Below are 24,190 nucleotides of genomic sequence, written 5' to 3'. Positions count from 1 at the left end.
AAATTGAATAAGTAAAAAGACAGTTGGCAGTTGCAAAATTCATTATGATGTGTTACCAAAAATAGATACCTTTATGAGAATGCAGTTTTATTACAATAGTGGGCACTAATCAGCTGTAAACATCATTGCTGAGATAGCCAGATAGAAAATGTGTTACTAATGCTCATAACACGTTTCAATTACTGGAATGGAAAACTAGAAACTGTTAAGATGCTTAAAATGAGACCTCTCGGACTACCAAAAGAGAGGTATGCACTTCTGTTACTTAAGACAACATCTGAATTTCAGGAACAAGAACAGTGTTTTCTGCGTCTGGTTTTAATCTGCAAGGAAAATTCAATTTTACAAAAATGTAACCTGACTTAGCTGAAACATGCATGACCCAGTGTTTTTACTTCTTCTTTCTATAGAATAGTCAGACTTGCAATTTAGATCCTCCAAGCTTTTATACATTTCATTTGGTACAAAATCCCTTTGACCTTAGTAAAAACATCTTCCAGTATGAGTTTACAGGTATAGATCTACAGTTCAGAGCATCTTACTGACCAGTTTGGGATATGTGTGTGTGACTTGTGTAATCTCTGCAAAATTTACTGTCAATGAAAAAAATTCTTTTCCTCTCTCCTCCTGTGATGTAGAACATCAAGCAATAACAACAAATCTGTGGGTGGTTTATCTGATTTATGCTAATTTGCTATTGACATGCTTCAGGTATCACTTGTATCATCCTAGTCTAGCATATTTATGAATAAAAATATCAGCTGCTTATGAAAAGGAAGTATTTTAAATAATGATTCATTTGTGCTGTGATCACCTCTTGAAACCAGGGCCCCACTCTGGTAGACTGTATACAAAATCATTGCAAATGAAGTGCAACCTGAAGTGTTTAAGATAAGCTTGCAGCAAGAGGACAATTTGAATCCAGGAAGATTAATATACCCCACCTACAATGAGCAGGTCTCAACTCATGGAATTTCAACCATTAAACATGAGGCATCTAAATCACCTCCAAAGCTAGTATGGGAAAGAAGTTATCCCAGCCTGTGATTTAGCTCACATAATTTAGAGACCTGAAGCCTTCAGGGGAGGCTCAAGCACCAGTACCTAAGCTTGTGCTTCTATTTTCAAACTTGGGTGCTTCACCATAGTTTCCTAAATTCATTTGTTATATCTAAATGAGCATATGCACAAGTGATGAGGGAAGTGGGAACTCCTTAGCAAAGTCAGAAGGTGCTGCACATGGTGATACTCTTCCAGAAAAACCTACTTACATGCCTAACTTACAAGCTGAACAAGCTCCATGTTTTAAAACGTCACACACCTTCCTTAGCATCTAAATATTGATAGAAAAGTAAATTATCCTTTTTAAGAAATCTCCTGTCCTAGATCTTGCTAGGATGCCTTCTAACGTCATTGACTCACATGATGTCCTGATACACTGCAACTACATGCCAAGTTCATGGGCTGAAACAAAGTACAGCATAGAAAAATGTGAATTTCTGGGTATTTTCTGCAGGAAAGATTAGAGCTGCAGTATGTCAAAATTTGTAGATATGTGGATTTAAGGAAATTCTGAATCTCTTCTTCTTTATTGTCATTACTCATAGAAAAAAAATCAGTATGATATTTAACTAAAGCATCCTGTGCCAAAGCTGGCACCTACCAATATTTGCAATATTGCTTAGCCTTGTTGAGGTGGGATTTCATCCATTGCTTTTATTTCAAAAGCTTCATTAAGAACCCCTACTCCTTCCATCCAAAAGCTTTATTTTTTTTCAAATATTATGTGCTTATGATAGAATAAACCTTATATATGAGCAATCTAAGATTAACATGTGACAGAGGTTTTTTTCTGAAAACTGGTGACTGTTGCAATTCTATTTCTGGTGCCCATACCATTGCAGTTTTGGTATTTAGAGTTAAATGTGCCCACTTTTTCCTTATGATTTGCAAGTGCCTGCCTTTGTTAGGGAGTCAGAAGGTATCTTAATATTCTTGCAGATTAAAGCCTTGAAATTATTATTGACATTGGACATTTGAGCTCCTTTTCCCCCAAAACCCACTCCCTGTTGATTGAATGAGGCCTTAGTAACAGACACAGAAATATTCTTGATGCTTGCCTGAATATTCCTTTGGTATTTACAAGAGTAGAATTACAGAATTATAGAATGATTTGGGTTGGAAGGGACCTTAAAGATCATCTAGTTCCAACCCCAATGCCTTAAGTCAGAGTACCTGGGTCAGAGACATTCCTGAGTGCTTCAAATATTGTAATGGAAAGAAGGGCAAGCTCTGTTAAGGAGGAAGGAAAAAAAATAGAAATATACCTGGCATACCGAGAGGGTGCTGTGGTGGAGCGATGGCTGCAACACCAATGCCCAGAGTACCTCAGCCAGAGCTGTGCTGGCTCACAGGGCTGAGTGCTCAGTATGGAACTGGGTGTGAGAGATTCTGGTTGCTCCATGAGTGGTGTCTGCTGTTATCATCCGGAAGATGATGGTATTAGACAGGCACGCAGCATGACCATAAGTTAGGAAACACTGGTCCTTAATAGATGTGGAAGGCTGAATACCAGGGATACAAAGATGCAGAGATGGGGGGATAGCGTGCAATAGCAGCCCAGGGAACCCAGGCTGAGACACTGCAGAAGGCAAATCATGAAGTAACTCTAAACTCTCCATGTTCACTTGTGTTTCTCACTCTTCCCTTGGCAGTCAAATTCAATACAGGCCACTGAGGATGCCATCCTCTCCAAACCTTGCGTTGCTGCGTTACAAACTACCTTGTGCAGCTAGAGAGAAAAATGTTCCCTTCGTTTGGGACACCTTGGGGAGTACACCCCAGGGCACTGCTACAAAAACATTGCAGAACTGCCCAAAGGAATGGAGAACTATGGCAGGTGTTAAGTTTGCTGTTATTACCAGATAAGATTCAAAGAGAAACAAATACATTCAAATAAAGCCTTGATTTACAATAAGAGAGCAAAGTTAGAAGAATGTAGAACAAGATGTATACATTTCATTAAGGCTATACTTATATCTATATCTATGTATCTGTATGTAACCATATAGATATGTAGATATATATTTCTACCTTAGCTGCTCTTGTGTCTCACTTTTGACTCTGGCTGATTAGTTTCTGCATGCAGTGCTGGACTGGTGTGCCCCTGGGTACGCAGAGTTGCTTATGCCTTGCTTTCTTCTTCTGGTAAAGGTGGGGACCTGCATCTCCTCTAGCTCTTGGTGGATTTATTCTTGTTTGTCTGCCCTTCATTCCCTGGCATTGTGCCACTGTGTGCTTTCTAGGAGATGGCAGTTTTGCATTCTGCCTCTCTCCCTTACGGTTACTTCAATAACATTTCTATTGTCCATAACACTTTTTGGCTTTTACTTTTCACTAATTATAGTCTCATTAAAATACAGCAGCATCACTTACAAATGATGTGTTGTGATAAATAGTACAAATTCCTTTTAAAGTATAAACAGTATATGCAGCCTATACAGTGAGCCCATTTATGACATTCAAACATAAACTGATATTGAGGGTAGGTCTGCCAGATCTGCTCCACCTCATCCTTTGTTAGATTTTTGGGACTAATCTTTGTGTTACTGGGTTTTGATGAACTTGAATAGTGAATACCAAAGGCTCTGCATATGTTCAGGCCAACTTGCTCTCATTCCCATCCCTCCTTTCTGGCATTGGCTGTAAACAGATACACACATAGACACGCACATACACACACACACACAAGTGGTTACCATCTAAAAATTCATATTGTTTAAAAGACATTTTAGTACAGTATTTTTTGCAGTGTCTTGTTCATGGAGTGGCATCTTAGATATCACTGTCAGATAGAGCTTGGCAAATGTGGAATTTAATTTGGGTATTTTAAGTATTGGCTATCTATGTTAAATACTAACAAAATTTTTGTTGTTTCCCGTTCTAGTTCGCCATATATCAGATAATGGTAATGACACCATTGAACAAATTGATGAAGATATAGCTGTGACTCGGAGCCAGATGAACTTTATTTGTCCCATTACACAGGTAATGCTATCACAATAATTGACTAGGAAGTAGTTATTTCATATTCTTCATTGGTTGGTTTATGAAAAATCTGCAGTACTTGTTAAAAAAAAGGCAGTATAAATTACAAGCGTTATCAGAAGAGCAACATTGCTTGAGAAAAATGCCCATGTAGGTAGGAATGCAGTTTACCATGCAGGACCTGATCACTTAATTTGACTGGAATGCCATGTATGCTGGCAAACAGATTTCCTGCTCTTTTGCATGAAGTCTCATAAGAAGCATTTTCATGGGCGTTATCAGTTCCTTTAAATCAAACCTTATTGATTACAGATGGAAATGAGGAGGCCAGTGCGAAACAAAGTCTGTGGACATATTTATGAAGAAGAGGCCATTCTAGAAATTATCCAGTCTCGAAAGCAGAAAAAGAAAAAAGTCAGGTAAGCTAAAAAGAATGTGTGGAAAAGCTGTTTGCTTTGCTGTGTAAGTGGAATTTTACTCCACTTGTTCTAGGAAATGTATTTGGATTGGCAAGGCTGCAGGAAGTAATACCTCAGCGTCTGCCCAAATCACAGTCTCCTCATTAGTACTGTACACGTGAAGGAGCTTTTCTTTTTAATGAAAACAATGTGTAAGGAAACATTCAGGAATTGCTGGGGGAAGTTACAGCTACTTGTGGTACCTGCACAACAGAAATAAAGAGATTTCATACAGCCATGAACAAAAAAGAGATAAACTTCAGCTTCCTGAAATTTAGTTGCTGATTTGTTCCCACTGTTTATTTTAGCAAGTCCTGAAAATAATGACAACAAAGAAGTAAACAAAAATTGCCTCTGTGCCCTTTCTTTTGCAGTTATATTCCAATACAAGTGAGAAATATTAAAGCACCTGAGTGAGTCTTAAAGTGAGAAATAGTAAATCATAACATTTTAGGTACAGAATTTAAGAATGATCAGACAATGCAGTACAGGTTGTGCAATTCCTGTTATGATGCAGTTAAATAATTCTTTTTGTGCATCATCAAAACAGCCTGTTACTTTCCACACAGGACATATTTTTTGAGGGAAAAGATGTAACAGTTGAATTTTTTAAACCTCAAATTCTCACCAGTAAGTTTAAAAATCAGGATGATTTTGATTCAAGGAAACAAAGGAAAAATTTAAAAAAAAAAGAGAAAAGGGGCTCAAACACCTTTTAGAACAAATTGAGAAGACATATAATTTCATCATTGATTTCACATTTGTTTTTACACCCTTTGTGCTAGAGCCTCATGCTTTGGGGCTGATGGCCTCACTGAAACTTATCTGTTGTGGACTTTTTAATAAATGTTCAGTTTTCAGATGCTCAGGAAGGTCTCACAGAGACCAGCAACCTGATTTCCCCAAAGATAATGCCACGGGTAGCTTATTTCCCCCATCTGTTGCTCTGGCATTTCTGTTATACTCTACATAGTCCTCCATTGGGTTACAAAGTTGGATCAGGAGTTTTTCTTCCATGCTTTCCTGCTACAGGAAAGCCCTGCTATAAAATCAAGCATCAGTTGGGACATCCAGCCACTACCTTAGTGTCAAGACAGCTTGAAGTACCTTGCTTGTGTTACAAAGTTGAGGGAAAAAAGTGGAATGGGTGCAACATCCTGGGAATAATAACAAAACCAGAAAAACAGATGGACAGAAATAAGCAGGAGTTGGGAAATATCTCACAAGTTGGAGAGAGGAAAGTGAGGGTTCTGGAAGATCTGCAGAAGCTAGGAAGCATGTGCTCAACAGCCCAAAATCATGGCAAAAATACCTCTGTGATACAGAACTGAATTTAGGATGTTCATATCTAAATATTTCCCCATGTTGTTAAATCCTTCAGGAGAATGTCATGCTAGGAGAGATTGTTATAGTGGATTAAAAGTTTCAGCACTGCTGAAAAACAAATAGTCACATGACTAAATTTTACGTTAGTTTTTAAGAAATAAAAGACTAGAGAAATTCTAGAGGTAAAAAAAATCATATAAGCTGTACAACACCTAGTTTTAAAAGCTACCTTATACCCAAACTGAAGTTATTTGTGCAGTCTGAACACTGGCAGTTCTTAATATTAAGCTTTTAGCTTGCAGTCCTCCCATTTTTGCAGCAGTTATTCCAGTGTGCTAGAAAAGCACACACACAGCAATACCGCAGCTTCACTGTAACTAAATTAAGAAGGACTACTTGGTTTTCTCTGCCCAGTCTCACCAACCTGCTGTAATTTTAAACTTTCTCATGAAAATGCAGTCCCTTTTGAAAACCCATCATCTGCTGTGGTGGGAAGGCAGGCCCAGTTCATGCACTAAGTTCCCCATTTGAGTACCCCATTCCACTTCTGTGGTGTTGCTACTTGGCTGTGCTCCTGCCAGCGATACTCCCGTGGAAGCAGGTGTCCTGATAGAGCAGAGCCTGGTTATGGGGATCCTTGCCATTCTGACTCTGAAATCAAAGCTGTTGCTCACTCTGGAGACATAGAGCGGCTGTTTCCTCACATGTACTTTCCAGTTCAAATCCACGGGATCCTGCGGTGCCCTTGGCAGTGCAGTAGCTGCATGTCAGCCCTTCAGCTGACGTACACACAGCCACTGGTTGGTGTGCTGATAGACTTGTCATACACTCCTTTAGGCAACTCTTACGTCTCTCAGTTTGCTTAGTATTTTCCACTGCCTGGAAGGACATGCTAATACTTTATGCTTACAGGAAATGTGGGAAGCTTTGTGAGCACTTGTTATTCATTAATCTGGCAAGTTATTGCTGTATTAAGGTGATAAATGGGAAAACTGAGGCACAGAGCAATTAAATGACTGGTCTATGACAAACACAGTAAGCCATGGACAAATCGGGAGTAAAAGTTACTTGTACAGAATGTAAATAAGTTTACCACCTCAGAAAAAAGTTACTCTTAAGAGAGTCAAAAATCAGGAAAAGTCTTATTTCTGACTACAGGTACCATCTGTGCATGTTTGGGCCACTGCCAAATGAAAATGACCTTTGGTCCCCGAGTATCTTTCACCCTGCTGCCTTTATCTGGCTCTTTCAAGTAGTTATAAGACATTTTGTATTCGATTATCATCTAGTGGCTGTTAATTTGACCCCATTTCTCCTTTCTGAGCTTTCACAGTTCCTAAAAGGTAAGTTTGATCTTTATACCAACTAGATAGTCCACTGATTCATCAGTCAGTCTTTGCAAGGCTTATTCTCTTTATCTGTTTCCCTAGAAAATAATTTCCCTATTTATCTGTTAGTGAACATTCTACTTCTCCACTGCAGATTAGTAAGGTAAGAGGCAGTTACCTGAAGTATGTAGAGCACTGCAAAGAGAGAAAGCAACACAGAAAGGTGTCTCTGCAACGCTGATATCATTGCTGATGCAAGCAGCTTGTGTACAAGAAGCAAGAGTGATCTACAAGTGAGAGGTTCCATCTCTCACTCTGCTCCTCCCTCCCTCCTCTTCTCCCTCCCTCCTCTTCTCCCTCCCTCCTCTTCTCCCTCCTCTTCTCCCTCCCTCCCTCCCTCCCTCCCTCCCTCCCTCCCTCCCTCCCTCCCTCCCTCCCTCCCTCCCTCCCTTCCTTCCTTCCTTCCTTCCTTCCTTCCTTCCTTCCTTCCTTCCTTCCTTCCTTCCTTCCTTCCTTCCTTCCTTCCTTCCTTCCTTCCTTCCTTCCTTCCTTCCTTCCTTCCTTCCTTCCTTCCTTCCTTCCTTCCTTCCTTCCTTCCTTCCTTCCTTCCTTCCTTCCTTCCTTCCTTCCTTCCTTCCTTCCTTCCTTCCTTCCTTCCTTCCTTCCTTCCTTCCTTCCTTCCTCCTCCCTTTGATTCCCACGAGTTTAGATAGTTCTTTTTCCCATAGACAGCTGGTGAGGAGGAAATGACTGAGAGTGAATCCCAGATAATACAAGTCTTCCAATTTAAGGGATTTTCTGTTTTCTTTTTAACAGATGCCCTAAAATGGGCTGTAGCCATGTTGATGTAAAAGGATCAGATCTTGTGCCAGATGAAGCACTTAAAAGAGTGATTGACAGTCAGAATAAACAAAGCTGGTCAACACTGGACAAGTGAGCTGGATATGCTACTACCACAAAGAAAATTTGTTATTGGAGGTCTTGTGAGATAAGTTGCTGATTGTATGTAGGTTGTGTAACTGATTGTTATTTTTTAAAGTGTTAAGTGTTTAATTATAGGCAAATCATTTTTAAGTCTCAGCTGTAACTGAAAGCATTTTTTGAACTGTTGAATGTAAGTAATTCCTTTTAACTTGTTTGAGGTTTTTTGACCTCCATTTTTGAACTTGCATTTGATAAATAAAACATGTTTTGCAACATTTAACCTTCCTTGTCAGTTTGCTAGTTTTTTCAGAATATTAGAGATGCAAATTCTGCCAGCATGCAATATTGAGTGCTTTGCTCTGTATTGCAGATAGTTCTGTTACTGTCTCTGTAACTACTGGGAATACTTGAAATAGGGCACCCTGACCAAGGATTTACCCTGCTTGGGAGCATGACCATGTTTTAATAGAAACCTCAGGAAACTTTAATAGAGCTGAATTTTCAACAAACGTTGCATATCTATACCTTGTGTGTGGACACAGAAAACTACCACTCAGCTTTCAAGATCTTGGCCTTGTTCTTATAATTTCTGAACTCTCTGCCCTAACTTTAAGCTTTGAGAGTCAGAAGCATTTATTTCAGACTTTTCCATTTTTAAGTTGCAGAAGGCTTTACCTTAATACTGTAGGCTAGAAAACTACTATTATTTTAAAGGTATTCCAATAACCAAATTGTAGATAATAAAAATACACTGTAACCATATGCCTTGGATTGAAAGTCAGTTAATCTCATTTTATAAAGCTTCAGGTATCTAAGCTTTTGGGCACAGATCCAGAAGAGAACTTAAACTTTGTGACACACTTTATTACCTAAATTGATCTGAACACATCTAGCAGATAAGACATTACATATAGGAGATAGAAATAGCTGTAGGTAAAGGAGCTGCCTTGGCAGTCAGATGGCAATTATCTCTTGGCATATGTGAATCAGAAAATACATGTTTCTTTGAGTTTTGGGATCCTTAGTGGGCTAGATGGTATCTTCCTGAATTTAAAATCTGACATTTAGTGTAAAATATAACTGAGGTACCCATATGCTAAGCTTTTCACTCTGGGTTACTGTTTGCTAACTGCTCTCTTTCATAGACCATTATTAACCCCAATTGCACTTAAGAGTAGAAAACACTTCTAACTGAAAATTGTTATTTTGTATTAATGTGCAAGCTGATTTCATAGCTGAAAAAGAGAACTGAACTATTATTGTTTGCACTGAGCTTTTGTGTTCAAAACACTTCATGGGAATTGGCTGGGTGATTTTCATGATGATGGTCTAACCCTAAAGGTCCAGCTTTTCACAACTTGGCACTGAGTGTGGGTGCTTCTGCCTGTGGAAGCCAAGCTGAAATGGCTGAAAGAGACCAGGGGGTGGTTGAGCAGTGCATACTTGTTTGTATTTTTATGTGTAAAATCAGGTCCCTTTTAAGACACCTCAGATCTCAAACCTATAGTTTTTAAGATGGGTCACCAATTTTCAGTTAAATGCCACAAGAGAGGATGTAAACTGTAGCATTTGCTCAAAAAAAAAGGGCGTGGGGAGTGTCCTTTTTGTTTTACCTTTAAGTTTATGGTTACGTTTATTCTCACAGCATTTATAAGCAGAACACTCAGAAACTTGCATTGGTTAAACAAACTCTGCACTCTCTGACAGAGGTGCATTAACATTGTCCTTCATGGATTTAACTCAATTCCCAGTGATAAGCAGCCTCCCAAGTTTTCAGATGCAAAGATGTGCAAACATTTTACATGGCCACAAATGTCACACCTCAAATTTAGTTTGTGTAGGTGTCTGGATGCTTGAGTGTGCCTTCCAATAACACATAACATTATAAATGGTAAATTATACCCAGATTAATTCACACTGACAAACTGGTGGCAGCTGGTTTGGTTTGCTACCTGTGGTGTTTGTACCAGTGTAGCCTTAGATAGCTGCAATTCCTGATATGGTTCATTGCCCTCATGTTCCAGTGAGTAATGCTATAAGAGAGATTGCTGTCTTGGTTACACCTTGTTGTCCTACATGAAAGAGAGAGGCTTGACCCATTGCAGTGCTGCACTCAGCCTGTGTTAGCTAATCCCCAGGTAATACCATGAACTGCCTGCTTAAGATGATGCAAAAAACCAAACAAATCTGAAGCAACACTTTAAATGAAAAGAACAAATAGTGAAGCAGTCACTTACTACCACTCTAAGAGGAAAGGCATTTTTGAGTGTTCATATTCCTGCCTCAAAATATGTCCTCTTCCTTCTCTCCTTTGCCAGACTGAGCCAGGCAGTATTAGTGAATCAGAGAGCCTGAGCAGCAAATGCAGGTGCAGCCTAAGTTCTGAAATCCTTCTCAGTTTCAGCTCAGTCTGATTTTTGGCAACACTCACCTGCTTAGCTTCAGTAACAATCACAGGTGAGGTAAAGAGGCATGTGTATTTAAGTAAGGTAGTTTCCTTTCTTTTATCAGCAGAGGTACCTCTTTGTAAACATGGTGACAGCCATCTTATCCAGAAAAAGACAAATACTCGTGCATTTATGTCAGGGTTGCTGATGAGAGTACTTGAGTCCCATCAGAATCAATGATGCACTTCATAGATTCAAATGCTAGAGAAAAAATGCCTGTATTTACTGAAATCAATGAAGTTCTCACCAAAATGTTTGGCATTTCTGAATTCAAACTATAACATAACATCCAAGAAATCCTAGTATGATGAGTGATTTTTTTTCTCTGAACATGGAATTTGAGCCATCCTCTTGATTTTTTCATGGCTGGTTCTCTCTTGGTGGTTTTTCCAAGTAATTTTCCTCCTTAAATAGAAAGATTTCAGGGTTGGCCATCAGCACCCACTGCAACTGGCACTTTACTAGGTGGAAGGACAGACTAGCCTTGGCAACTTGGGAAGGTTTTCAACTGTCAACTCACCTAGTGGAAGTCACAAACCACTACTGATTCACTGCAGTGGCTGCAGCTACTGACAGATCTTTGTCTTTCATCTGGGATTTGTTACACAGTTGTGACATCTCTCTTCCCATGTGTTCCACATCCCCCATAAACTCCGACTAGGACAGAAGTAGCTTGAAAGGGTTAAAGAATAAAAATAAGTGCCTGTGATGAATAAGCTGTATGATCTGTATGATTCACAGAAGTGGAAACTCAACAGCAGTTAAACCTTCAAATCTTAATCTGCTTTGGCTATAATATATCATATGTAAACAGGCATATGTTAACAGTTCACAGGGTAATTTGTGTCTCATTGTCTGACGTCAGAAATTTTGCAATGATATTTAAAAAAGGAAATTCAGAGGTCAGGTGTTTTTTTTCTTTTTTTCCATAAGGTGTGCTTTACAAATGCAGCAAACCTCAGTGCAGCTGAGAAGGGTCTGTCACTAACAACTGGTGAGAATCTGCCGCTGCCAGAGAAGTTCCACATTGTATTTTGAGAGATTAAAGAAATGTCTAAGCAAATACTGAAATAAAGAAAAGTCAAGAGAGATCCACACAAACAGCTTTCAGTGGTACCCTGAGGCACAAGCCATTAACACAGCTCTCTCAACTTGAACAGATTCTTCTCATGAATTCTCCACTTACATCTAGAAACTCTGAAGTTTTCAGATCAGTGGAGCCATGATATAGAAAAATAAAAACTAACCAGGCAGGCATCTCATGGAAGATTTAGCACACTTACGCTAAAAGGAGTGCACATTCCTCTGAATCAAGGACACATTCATCACTCCTGCTCCAGAGCTGTGATCTTATTCATTTTAGAAGAATCAAAAAGACTAGGTTAAGTCAGTGCTCCCTTGAGAAATACCCAGAGCAAAAGCAGGGGCTGCAGGAAGTGATACCGATGACTCACCAGCCAAGGCCAACACAGTGCCTTATTTTAGACAATGTCCTCTTGGACATACTCATGTTTCCTCATGAGTGGCTGATGACAAAGGTCTTACCTACCTGTGGTCACAAGTACCTCATGACGTTTTTCTCAAGAATACCTCTAGTATTGTGGCCAAAACAAGCTTAGAATTCACTGTGCAACTTAAGTTCCATTTCAAGTGAATCTTAATCTCCACCTTCCCTACAAATCTCCATGTATGGATCCTGAGGTGCTGTGTGGTCCATTAACTGAACATTTTCATAGTGGATAGTGGTCTGTTATACAGTGAAGAAGATGCACTTAGAAGAGGGCTTCCTGGAGTGGAAAATGTTAGAATATCCCAAGGACAGGTGTTCTTTTCTGTTGCTAACAGCCAAAGCCTTAAGCTAACGGCTCCTCACTACAGGTACAGAACAGTACTGACTGCAACTTCCAAGTCTTCCATAAATAATAATTTATTTTCTGTTCATAAAGTACTTACTGTTAATACATAATGTTTCAAACACACGACATGGTCACAGAATGCTCAGAGGAGAATCCTAAGTGTAGGTGCCAGTGGATTCTAGGCTGCCAGCCAGTAACTACAGAGAGAAAAAACATTAGATTGATTGTTAAGTAAGGAAAATGCTGGGATGTGTGCACATCATGCACTAGATGTCCATATATGTGCTTAGCCTCTTGATGCATGAATAATCTCACGGACTTGACAGGACTGCAGCAATGTGCAGAAAACACAGTGTATTTCATCATTTCAAAGTACTGCAGAAAAGGCTGTAGTGTGCTGAGAAGACAGCCTGCCTCACTCATTTGTTCTGATGTTAGTCCAGACTCAAAGACAGAGCCTAAAAGCACACACATGAATTGAATTGCATGGGAAGCTTACCAAAGGAAGTGTTTGCTTGTAAACTCAGTATGAATAGGATCTTCTCTGACCGCAAGGGAAATGGAGACACTCATTCAACCGTCCGCTTGTGCAATCGACTTCTGAAGTAAAAAACAGGATTTGAGGTTTAAAACCTGAACCTTCACACGTCTTTCAAGCGACAGAAGAAGTCTTCATGCTCTTTCGTTTGCAAAGGAACAAAGTCAGGAGGTGCTGCTCATAAGACTCCTTGGATTTACTAACAACTGGCTTATCAAAAGGGAATCATTCAGAGTCCTGAGCAGCAGCCCTCAGAGCAACTTTTGTGTGGGCTTAAGAGACATCTGAACACCATTACACTGCACTCCTTTTGATGTCACTATGTGCTCATCATGTGTTTTATATCTTAGCAGTGAGTCTGCCGCCAAGTTCCACAGTGTCGAAGGATGGCTGTGGGTTTATCACAGATACCATTCCTGCTATAAAAAACATTATCACCTGGCCACAAAACTACTCTTTGAGCCCCATCTGTGCAGGGTAATTCTGTACACTAGTAGATTATGGAGGACTAGCTGATTTTAAATTGCTAGCTTTCAATTTAACAGTAAAGTTTCATTACATGATGTGAGCTAACTTGTAAAATAAAGGTATTTATTTTTCATTGTTTGCCTGATAGTTTAATGTTAGATAAAATATTTGTGTGTCTTGCCTCTCTCATCTGGTAACTAAAAGAAAGACTTTTTCTTTTCTTCCTGTAGCAAGCAGCCAGTTTATTTATAAGTGTCCTAATCTAATAGAGATTTACTTTGTGTGTCCTGTGAGACATGTTATCAAAGTTACCAGACCTGTCCCAAGCACTTGGGAAGTGGGGGGATGGTTACACAATTCTCATTGCCTCTGGCTGCTCTAGTTACAGAGATAAAGGGTCAGAGAACTGGAGTAGCAGAGTTAATTTTGTGAGCATCTAAGGAAAAACAGCTTCTCAGGTGATGTAGGCACTGGCTGAGGGCAAGACAGTAGATTGCTTGAACACTGCACTATATTAATCCCCTTAAATAATATAACAGGAAAGGGAATTCTGGATTCTTCAGTCCTCATCTTGTACATGCACTATCTGCTTGCCTGTTCTAAAAAAAGAGAAAAAATATATTAAGATTGATGTTCGCCTTGCCACAGCTCTGGCAAATCTGTGGTGGAAAAGACCCTTCCCTCTCCTGGGACAGGCCAGTTCTGCGATACACATTCCAGAGGATCTTTTTTCTGCTCCAGTCCCAGGTCCTTGTCTAGCAGCTGGGATGCCAGGAAAAGGGGAGACAGCAGTCCTGTTTACTTTGACCAGCCTTTTCCAAGGCAGGGTCTACTTTTTGTAATGATTTTGAAATGTCCTTTGACTGAGTGCTCCTCAGACTTTGATAGGGGGAAGGTACCTGTTGTACCCTGTTGTCCTTTGCCAAGCATGAAAACCACTGATCAATACTCCCAAAGGCCACCCCTGCCCACCTCATATGCCTAGGACCCTGCCCACCTCACAGGGCTGGGTGATGGTTCCTTGTATTCTGCTGGCTCACAACTTCATTTTTTCTGGCACTTGGACAGCAGGAATCATCCACAGAGTCAATGTTTTATCCCAGCATTATAAGTTTAATTCTGCACTGATCTGTGCTCCACAATGATTTACAGTGGTGTCCATTGCAGGTGCATAATGCTGCCCTGATTCATTTGAAAGGGCTGTAAAGCCTTTCAGGCTCAAATTCACCAGAGACACAGCTTTGAATTGCTGTGAAAATATTAATCTCAGATGCTAAGCAGGTAGTTCCTTTGAAAAGTCTTTTTTCGGGAAGGAGGAGATGGAACAATGAAGGCTTGTGAAGGGAATAGAAGGAAGAAGCACGAGAGGCTTTTGCTTTCAGGAGGAGACTAGTGCAGGAGATCGGTTTGGATACCTAAACCCTGCAGTGTGACCTACAACAAACAGGAGGCTGCTATGGCAAGTGTGGTAGCCCGATATGCTGCAAAAAATTCTTTTAAGTGTTGCAACAGTTCTTCTTCACAAACCTCTCCCTGGAGTTCCTCCTGTTCTTGGTACTGTTTCCTAACCAAACCAGGCTTGCATGCAAGTGCTGGAGAAGATAGGCAAGGAAGACAAGTTTCAGACCTTTGAGAAGCAGCATGCCAGGGAGGTCATCAGACACCCTTTCACGTGACACCATCATTGGCATCCTTTTTCTCTTGCATTTTGGGGATCAGACAAAATTAGAAAAAAAAACAAACAACAGAAAAGCCTAAGTGGTAATCAATTCTCTGCTCTGCATCTTGGAATGAATTTGGTGTGGATGGAGAGGAGTCTGGAGGAAGATGTTTTTCTTATGTTTCATAAACATAAGAGTGAGAATAAGGCAATGAGCCTTATTAACTTGGTTAATAATTGCTACTATATGCTTATTCATGACATTAATGCTTTCAGTACCTGACAGCATGCCAGGCATTTTAAAGAAGCAATAAAGGTTTCCTGCAGTCAAGAACTACCCCATTTTGAAAAGAACTGACACCTGGGAGATTTAAGCTTGGGTTCATTCAGCCTGTTAACTGAAGTTTAGTCTGTATTGGCAGGTGGTAGAGGGCACCCACCAGCACTTCTGGGATGAACCTCCCAGGTGTTATCTTTTCCTGGCCTTTGGGGACTGCATGCCCAGGTTCTGTGATCCAGTTAGCAGGGACACCCACACAGAGCATGCGATCTGTGGAATCTCTGAGAAGAGGCTGCCCAGGCACCAAGATTATGTGGCAGGACTGTGGGGTACCATGCTGTGTGTACCTCTCTGCTCTCCTGTCACGTGCCATTTTTTTTTCTTTTGGGGGTGGGGGGAAGGGTTACAAGAGGGGCTTTTTTCCCTTCTTTAGGACCAATGGGTGCCATTCCCCATTTGGCTGGTCAGAAGCTTGAACTGTGCCCTGGTTCCACTGTGCCCTGATAGAATAGGTACACCATGAGGTGACCAGCTCTGGACCTAAGAGGCTTTAAATGGGTGGGAGGCTGGGAAAATGAAGGATGCAGCTTCCAACAATGTGTGCAATACATCCTCAGTATGGCCCTTTTTAACTGGGGGACAGTGATCTGGCATTGGAGCTGAGAGAGAGGGATCTTACGGAGAGTGAGGATCAAAGACAGTTTCCTTACCACAGATGCATCATTTGGTTTTTACACTGCCACCTTTACTCTTGCTTATGCTGCATCTCAATCTGAGGGCTACAGTGGATACTGTTAGACACTAATAATGCCCATGAGTACATTCATGCAGGTCCATTGCTATTTTGCTGTGTCTACACCCTTGCCCTGTTCCCAAAAGCAATAACACACACCCTCCAACACACCTAGTGCTATCTCAGATGTAGGAAGAAGCCCACACATGCAGCATCCTACCAGCTAAATTCACCCAGGAGCAGCATTCCAATCACTAAACTTCCAGGAAGAGAAAAGTAAAACAAAAGGTCTGATGGATGCTGGCATCTGTTTTACCTATAAGAGCAACCAAATAAAATAGCTTGCTTTGAGAGTTGTGGTGAATCACTCAGAAACAATCTGCAGGCATTAACAGAATTGTATTTCTGGGAGAAAAAATAAAAAGAAATGCAGGCCCTGGGATATCCCTTTATGGCATATGATTTTATGTTTAAATACATTAATGGGACTGCTATGCCATGAGTCATCCCGCACAAGAGTTTCATGTGTTTCTTAAAATACACCAGAAGTAGCTGAAGGCATGCACGGGTTTGCCGTGCAGTTATCTATCAGGAATCTGAGCAAATACCTGCACGCGTGGCATCACAAGCTTCAGAGCTGGGGGCCCACCCTGGCCCTCTCTGCTGCTTATACAGACCACAGCTGGAGAAACCAAAATGGGATAGGAACTAAGCCTACTGAATAACGAAACACAGGCTCCCTGTGTTAATATTAGGGAAGCCTCAGCACTGAATTAGAGAAAATTTGCATATATGTAAACTGGAGAGTTTCCTTCTGAAGCACTCTGGTCAAAACTACAGCTGTCTGTATTTTTTCCCGGGATGATTTATTGTCTGGTTTTATCTTAATTTTTTTCTTCCACTACCAGTCCCGGCTGCAAGTCTATTTACTATTCCTTTAAACCCACACTTCTGAGCCGTGTGGAGTTCGACTGTGTGCTCCTTACAGGTCACTTCAACTGCTGGCTGCTGCCTGCTCTCCAAGCTATTCCTTTTTCGGACAGCAGATAGTTTTCACATGGGAAACACCCAGTGCCGAGTATTTCTGATGGTGCACGTTACGTCTACGCTTATGAGCAAACGGTGGTTAACACACAACAGCTTCGTGATGCAAACCTTGGGGCGAGGGACGGTTATTTAATGATTAGCGAAAAGCAAGAACTGGGGCTGGGAAACTCAAATACGCGGAGGAGAAGGTCCTGGAAAGGGAGCGAGACTCGCTTTTGTCGCCCCGATATTCACGGTCCAAGGGGGTTCCCGACGCGCCCCCACCTCTGCTCTCCCATCGCCCCTCCCGGCTGCGCTGGAGCCAGGGGAGCGGAGAGCAGAGGGCGGAGCGGGAGCAGGCGTGTCCCAGCCTCCCTCCTCCCATTTCCCCGTGCGTCAGGGTCGGGAGGAGGAGGAGAATCACCTTTTTTTTTTAATTTTTTTTTAAAGCCTCCAACTACTTTAGCGCGGAGTCGGCAGCAGATGGTGGACACGACCCAAGGTTTCGGCGGGGAGAGCGAAGGGATGCGCGCAGCGCGCACCGCCCGGCTCTAGCTCCGCGCCCGCTTCGCTCCGCTCCCCCCATGAGCCGCCCCGCGTCCCTGCTGCCGGCCGCCCGCTGCCGCAGCGCCCCGGCCAAGCGCCTCCAGCCCCTCCACGACGGCCCCGCCGAGGAAGCGCCGGCTGCCAAGTGCCCTCGACTCGCCGACTGCGGTCCCCCGGACTGCCTGAGCGCTCCCGGGTCGCCGTGTGCCCCCACTTCTCCCGCCGGTGGCGGGGGCGCGGCGGGTCCCAGCCTAATCGCCTCGTACCTGCTGCTGCCGCTGGCCGAGCGGGAGCAGGTGTCCCGAGCGCTGAGCGTCAGCTCGGGCCGGGAGCTGCGCTGCAAGGTGAGCGGGAGCGGCGCGGGTGGCGAGCGGGTCCCCGCGGTGTGTCTGAGCGCCCGGCGCGGGGACAGCCCTGCGAAACATCCTCCCGTTGCTCCCTGGCTGGAAACGCCCGGCCAGCCGACGGTGGAGGTTTGCCCGCGCTGGGAGTGAGCTGGAACTCCGGGTTACCTCGGAGCGCCTTCCCCCAGAAGCCGGTGGGATGGTGGTTTGTTTTAGTTTTTACCCCGCTTTTCAATATAAAACGAACAGGAAGGGGCTCGGTAGCCGCTTTGAGCAGCGCTTCTGCCGATCTTGCTGAGCCCTGGCTCCCCTCCAGCTCCCTCGTCATTGTTTGGGAAGAGTTGCTACGCGAGCGGCAGCTTTCAACGCCCTTGAGAATGAATTTGGGTTTAATTTCCTCTATACAGGTGTTCCCCCTCAAGCACTACCAGGACAAGATCCGGCCTTACATTCAGCTGCCGTCACATAGAAACATCACCGGAGTGGTCGAAGTCATTCTCGGGGACACCAAGGCCTATGTGTTCTTTGAAAAGGACTTTGGGGACATGCACTCCTATGTGAGGAGTTGCAAGAGGCTGAGGGAAGAGGAGGCTGCCCGGCTGTTTAAGCAGATCGTTTCTGCTGTAGCTCACTGCCACCAGTCAGCCATCGTACTTGGTGATCTCAAGCTCAGGAAATTTGTCTTCTCTAATGAAGAAAGGTAAGCCGCTGTCAGCAGCCAGCCCTTGGGTGAGTGGGGAGAGAGGAATGCCACATCTAGACACGCAAAAAGCGTCTCAGGGAGTGGAAACGGCCCTGTCAGCTGGGCATCACCTGCGAGCAATCCAACTAGGTCCCCATCACGTGTATGTAGTAGGTCATGGATCTAACCAGCAGGCAGTCACTCTTAGTTAGATCTTGACTGATGAAAGGGAGGAAGCTCCGAGCTTCCTCTCATTCAGCAGAAGTTCAGTGTAACTCGCTGACAGACAAAGGGGTGATAGGATTCTCGTTAGCGCCAGAAGATGTCATGTGTGCCACTCATTCAGCGTCAAACGAATAAAAGGCAAAGAGGGAGAGGAGGGAGGTGGAGGCGCTGTGCAGGGAAGGGGAAGCAGCTCGTCTGGGTGGGGGAGCAGGAGGTGTGAGGAGCTGGAGCTCTGGTACCTCCTCGAGAGAACTGCCCCGTGCTCGTGGCAGAGCCGCGGCAGTCGGGAAGGGTCTCCTTACTGAAGCACCCTGCTGATCACGGTGACGCTGCTAACGAAAGACAAGCTGTGTCCTTTGAGGCTTTTATCACTCCTCCACTGCCATGCTTTCCATGCCTCCTGTGCCCCTGGATGTGGGCACACACAAGAGAGAAGGTGGGACATGGTTAAATACCTCTTTGGGAATCCTGCATGAAAGAAAATGACTTTAGTAAAACTTAGCCTAAAGGCTAGGTTTGTAGAGGAGATCATAGTATCTAGTTGTTAAATTTAGACAAGGGAGATAATTCAGTATTTCCCTGGAGTGTTCGCTGCTCTTGCAGTGCCTCACCACACATGGCAGAGTCAGAAATACGTTTTTGATCAGCAAAACTGACTGACTGGCTGCTTATCCTGTGGAATGCTGAAAAACTAAGTAAAATATGTAATAGAGTTGTGCTTAACGTCACAAAAGCGTAGGTGATATTACTGAAGCAGAAGAAAGCGGATTTTGTTTATTTTTGTAACTGGGCTAACACTTCTTTACGATACCCTTTAACGAAGGTGATGGAAAATTAACCAGCACTGCCCCACTGAAACAGAAACAGCTGTATGTTGACATGCAAAGAAAGCGATTCCTTTGAAGGAAACTATTGCAGCTTTTCCCTCCCATAAGAAGATGAAACATTTGTTGAAATGTTACATTGCATACAGTCTCGCTCATTTGGAAATAACGTGTTGCACAGGCGAGTGTCATGTGCATCACATTTGGCAAGAAGAGGGTTAAGCAATGGCAGGCGACGCGGGCTCTCGCACAGGTGCAGTTTCAGGGCTCCCGCAGCCAATCCCGGGCCCACGGTTCTCGTTGAGTCATATTTTCCGTTTGCAGAACCAATGGGTATTTGCCGAGGTCAGGCTGAGGACAGGCTGCAGCCAACGCATCTACACCCCAGCAGGCTGCCAGGCAGTGCAGAGCTCTTCCAGGGCCAGCCGATGGTTTCTCTGTCGATCAGAGCTCCCCTCACCCTCCAAAATGGGAGGTTTGTGTGGACCCATGTCCGCCTGGGAGGTGATGAGTGCAGTGATATGCTCTGGAAAGGCACACAAAATAAATTACAGGTTAAAATTAAAAACCAAGTAAATAGCTCAGGAGAGCAGATGAACCACAGCAGTGCAGAAGGGCACTGGGCTTTGTGGTTTACAGCAGCTGGCCTCTGCTCAAAGTCTGCACCACACATAGTGGCTGTATGGTGGTGTGCTGTGGCACTGCAACCTGCGTAGGTAGAAGGTGACTTGTTGGTGTTCCTCAAGAGCCCTCTGTGATGTTAAAATCCCCAGTAAATAAAACAAGCAGACATTGCTAAGCGCTGCCCCAGTGCACATAGCTGTGCTTCCTCTACACGTGGCCAGGAGTGCAGGCAACTTCTTCGCTGCAAATTAAAGTGTTTCCTTTCTTTTTTCACTGCTGATGTGAGGAGAACGGGGCTCGCTGTGCTTGCTTGTGAGTGCGAGTTGCTGTTTCTCACCTGCAGTTTCTTTTCCTGCCCTCCCTAGGACTCAGCTGCGTCTGGAGAGCCTGGAAGACACACACATCATCAAAGGTGAAGATGATGCGCTCTCAGACAAGCATGGCTGCCCAGCATACGTCAGCCCTGAGATCCTAAACACGACGGGGACTTACTCTGGAAAATCGGCTGACGTGTGGAGTTTGGGAGTGATGCTCTATACCCTGCTGGTGGGACGCTATCCCTTCCATGACTCGGACCCTAGCACTCTGTTTTCCAAAATCCGACGCGGACAGTTCTGTATTCCTGACCATGTCTCCCCCAAAGCCCGATGCCTCATCCGCAGTCTCCTGCGGCGGGAGCCGTCTGAAAGACTCACTGCTCCAGAGATTTTGCTTCACCCTTGGTTTGAGGCAGTCTTGGAGCCTGGATATACAGACCAGGAGACCGGAACTTCAGATCAGATTGTTCCAGAATACCATGGAGACAGTGATGATATTAGTTCCTTCTTCTGCTAACCCCAAAATCTCAAGAACTTTGTTGAGTCTCACCTCCAGTATCTTCGTAGGGGTTTGTTTTTCCACATCTGCAAACTCAACAGCATCTTAAAGTGCCAGTAGGGTCAGGAAAGTGACCTTGTTAAATGAACATCAACCTGGAGATCTCTGCTCCCTGTGCATAGTCAAGAGTTCCATCCTCTTGCTCTGCTGGTCACCCCGGCTCCGGAGGACCTCTGCAGCTTTTGTGAGAACTGTCTGGCTCTTCTCCTGCCTCCCGCATCCTCCACCGGTGTGACTGGTCGCACCTCGGATGCAGAGTCTTATGGCTGGCAAGGTGTGGGATGGAAGGGCAGCCCCTTCTGCTCTCCTGTGGTGGCTGCAGAGTTGTAGAGCCCTCTGGGCATGATGTGTAGAGGTTTGGGGGGAGCACAAGATGTGCATCTACCTGAGCTAATATTGCAGAAATGGTTAAGAGGGGAATCACCTCGACGCGCCACACCAGCCAGCTCACAAAGCAGCTCTCTGACTGTAAGCACACGTTAATGAGGGAAGGAGGTCTTCACCCACCAAGGACAGCTGTCTGCTCACTGCTGCTCCTTCAGCTGATCTTGCTTTCAGAGGCATGAAGCTCCTAGATCCACCCGTATGACAGATCACTGCTGTGGATCTTTCTGAAGCAGAAACCAGTGGATCTCCTAGCTGGATCCCCTCCGATTCCATTCCCTGACCAGGAAAGCATTTTAAACAGACTTAAGCCTCATGTTACCATGGTGTAGCCTATATAACTTAAAGCCCTCAGTGAGCTTGTCAAGTAGCAGGTCTCGTTAGCTGCGAGTGCCAAAACATATCTGTTTACCAAACTGTAACACTATCAGCTGGGGCGCCTTCCTCTGGAAAAGGATAAGGGGTGTCTTGTACAGTACCTATAAACATGGCCATGTTTTCCAACCAGCTCAACTCTTAAAAAAAACATCACATCACCTCTCCTCTTCCCTCCACCTCTCAGAAAGTTAGTCTTAAGAGTAAAATCTCCTTATGCCCATATAGTTGATTATTGGGTATGCTGTTTGCCTCCAGCCCTTTTTTTTTTTGCATGATTATTCACAGTCTTTCCAATGTGCATGGATAATAAATATAGCTAAATCATTAGCTTCCTGGGTTGGGGGTAAGTAAAGCTTAGTTGTGCCTAAAATTTCTGTTCCGTTTCACATTTGTGTCCAGTGCTTATGCAAAGATATGTCCATTCACCTTAGGCAGGAGTGTGGCTTCTGAAATGGCCATGAGGTGGTGACTGCATGTTCCCAACACCACACAGTTTGAATGAAGTAATTTTAAGGGTTAACCCTGGCAAGCTGCAGTCCCACCACATGTTGCGAGAATACCATGTATACCTCATGGACTGTGTACTTTGTACATACCTTACTGTTTGGGGTTTTGTTTTCTTGTTTTGTTGTACTTTGTTTGTCCTAATAAGAGGTGTTGAAGAGCAATTTAATGTGAATTATTGTTGGCAATACTAACTTGACAGAATCATGAGCATTAAGAGCAGAGCCCTCCAGCTCTCCATTGCACTAAACCTCTCATGATTGCTTGACATTTGTATCTGTGATACAGTTTAACCCTTCTATGAAAAACAGTACATTTGTATATATTGGTAGAAAATTCTGCCAGAAAAGCTAAAAACACTATGTCCAACTTGTACATATCTATATGTCTGTGGAAACCTGGATGATAAAGTCTGACTTGTAGAAAGTTTTAATAAACTTGGTTTCATAATGTTTGTCCCCATTTCTTCCAGTGTCTCAAGGGGAACACAGCTTCAGTATGTTTGGTTTAAGCTGAAAAATTGGGGTTTGGACTCAGAGCAGATTGGTTCCTATACATGTTCCATTGTGTCTTAGCTCTGGCTCCCCTGGCTCAGCCTGGGATTGAATCCCCAGAAAGCTGAGTGGGGACAGGAGATGGCTCTTACCTCTTGTGGGGTTGAAAGGGCTTGGGATGTCCCTAGAGCTATGTGAAATGGGGTATCCTAGTTGTCTGATAAACAAGGGAGAGGAGTTAACAGCTCTACCTCTGAACTTGAGAAACTCTCTTGCTTTTCAACCCATGCGTTTGTTTCCCTCTGCGCCCCGTGAGGAGAAGATGCTGTGGCACAGCAGGGCTGTCATCCTGCATCTGTGTGCCTGGCAGTGTGATGGCCCAGTCAGTGGAAAATCAGATCTCAGAAGTCTAAAAGTGAGCAGCGCTGAGAGCACTGGCATTACAGGGAGCTGGAGCCCATGAGCAGGGGCTTGACCCGATGCTCCCATTAATAACTAAGGGAAAGATTATTAGAGCTGCTTTTCTTTGTGGCGAGAAAGAGAAGTATAAATAGCTGCAGTATCAAGGTTAGAGAATGTGCTTTCCTGAAAGAGATCAAGCCACCCTTGCAATCCACCAGGAGCGGTGAGATCATCGCTCACAAGTGGAAAGGAGGAGGAAGAGAGTCTTGATTTTTATTTATACTTTGCCTCATGTTTAACTTTGTCATTTTGCTTGAAGTCTGTTCAGCAGAGCAACTTCTTCCAGGCAGCTCCTGGAGCAGGAGCAACTTTAAAAACAATTTTGCTTTTGGAAGGGGAGTGGAAAGCAAAAAGGAGGGAAACAGGGACATGGTCAGTGATAAAGCAAAGTGCACTGACTTTCATTAGGCACCTTGACTCCCACTCTGAGAAGCCAGTGATCTGTGCAGTAAGCATATTTTTTAGCACTTGCTGAGTGAATGTCAGACCCCGAAATATCTCAAGTTACTTTACTGATGTTATTCTTGCAAGACTTGTAAAAATACATGCACCACACAGCCTGGCTGATTAAATTACCCCCTGCCCTACCATGCTTTCAGGCTTGGACAGAAGCCCTGATGCATCCTTTCAAAACAACTGCAGGAGGTTCAGGTTTTAGTGAAACCTTGAAAACTTTCAAAACACTTTTTTTCCCCCTTGCAGTGAAGTCACTCTTAGTAGGTGAATGTGTAGGTCATCCTGTGACTTCGTTTCACA

The 24,190-nt window shown here is 43.5% G+C and overlaps 2 protein-coding genes and 1 long non-coding RNA gene across 4 annotated transcripts in view; 2 read left to right on the top strand and 1 right to left on the bottom strand.

Annotated features, from left to right (window-relative positions):
- The window catches only part of NSMCE2 (NSE2 (MMS21) homolog, SMC5-SMC6 complex SUMO ligase), a 140,176-nt gene extending 131,813 nt beyond the window's left edge, over positions 1–8,363 (top strand). For both annotated transcript variants that reach the window (XM_071553847.1, XM_071553849.1), the window contains 3 exons: positions 3,947–4,047; positions 4,360–4,466; positions 7,976–8,363. In XM_071553847.1, coding sequence (XP_071409948.1) covers positions 3,947–4,047; positions 4,360–4,466; positions 7,976–8,096 — 329 coding nt within the window. In that variant the 3' untranslated portion in view covers positions 8,097–8,363. The remainder of the gene's footprint in view (positions 1–3,946; positions 4,048–4,359; positions 4,467–7,975) is intronic.
- Positions 8,364–12,480: 4,117 nt separating this feature from the next.
- Positions 12,481–18,286, bottom strand: LOC139671271 (uncharacterized). The gene is made up of 3 exons (XR_011697705.1): positions 17,904–18,286; positions 12,886–12,986; positions 12,481–12,583 (listed from the first exon to the last, which is right to left on the bottom strand). It is a non-coding gene; the product is annotated as an uncharacterized lncRNA (long non-coding RNA).
- On the top strand, positions 17,483–22,925 carry TRIB1 (tribbles pseudokinase 1). Its single transcript, XM_071553846.1, has 3 exons — positions 17,483–17,981; positions 18,389–18,681; positions 20,702–22,925. Exons 1-3 carry the CDS (start codon positions 17,676–17,678, stop codon positions 21,168–21,170), a joined length of 1,068 nt encoding a protein of 355 aa, XP_071409947.1. The 5' UTR covers positions 17,483–17,675; the 3' UTR covers positions 21,171–22,925.
- Positions 22,926–24,190: the final 1,265 nt, after the last annotated feature.

This window comes from Pithys albifrons, chromosome 4, assembly GCF_047495875.1.
Source record: "Pithys albifrons albifrons isolate INPA30051 chromosome 4, PitAlb_v1, whole genome shotgun sequence".
Lineage (NCBI taxonomy): Eukaryota > Metazoa > Chordata > Aves > Passeriformes > Thamnophilidae > Pithys > Pithys albifrons.
Note: the sequence above shows the minus strand (reverse complement) of the source record. Positions and strands in the feature narration are given on the sequence as shown.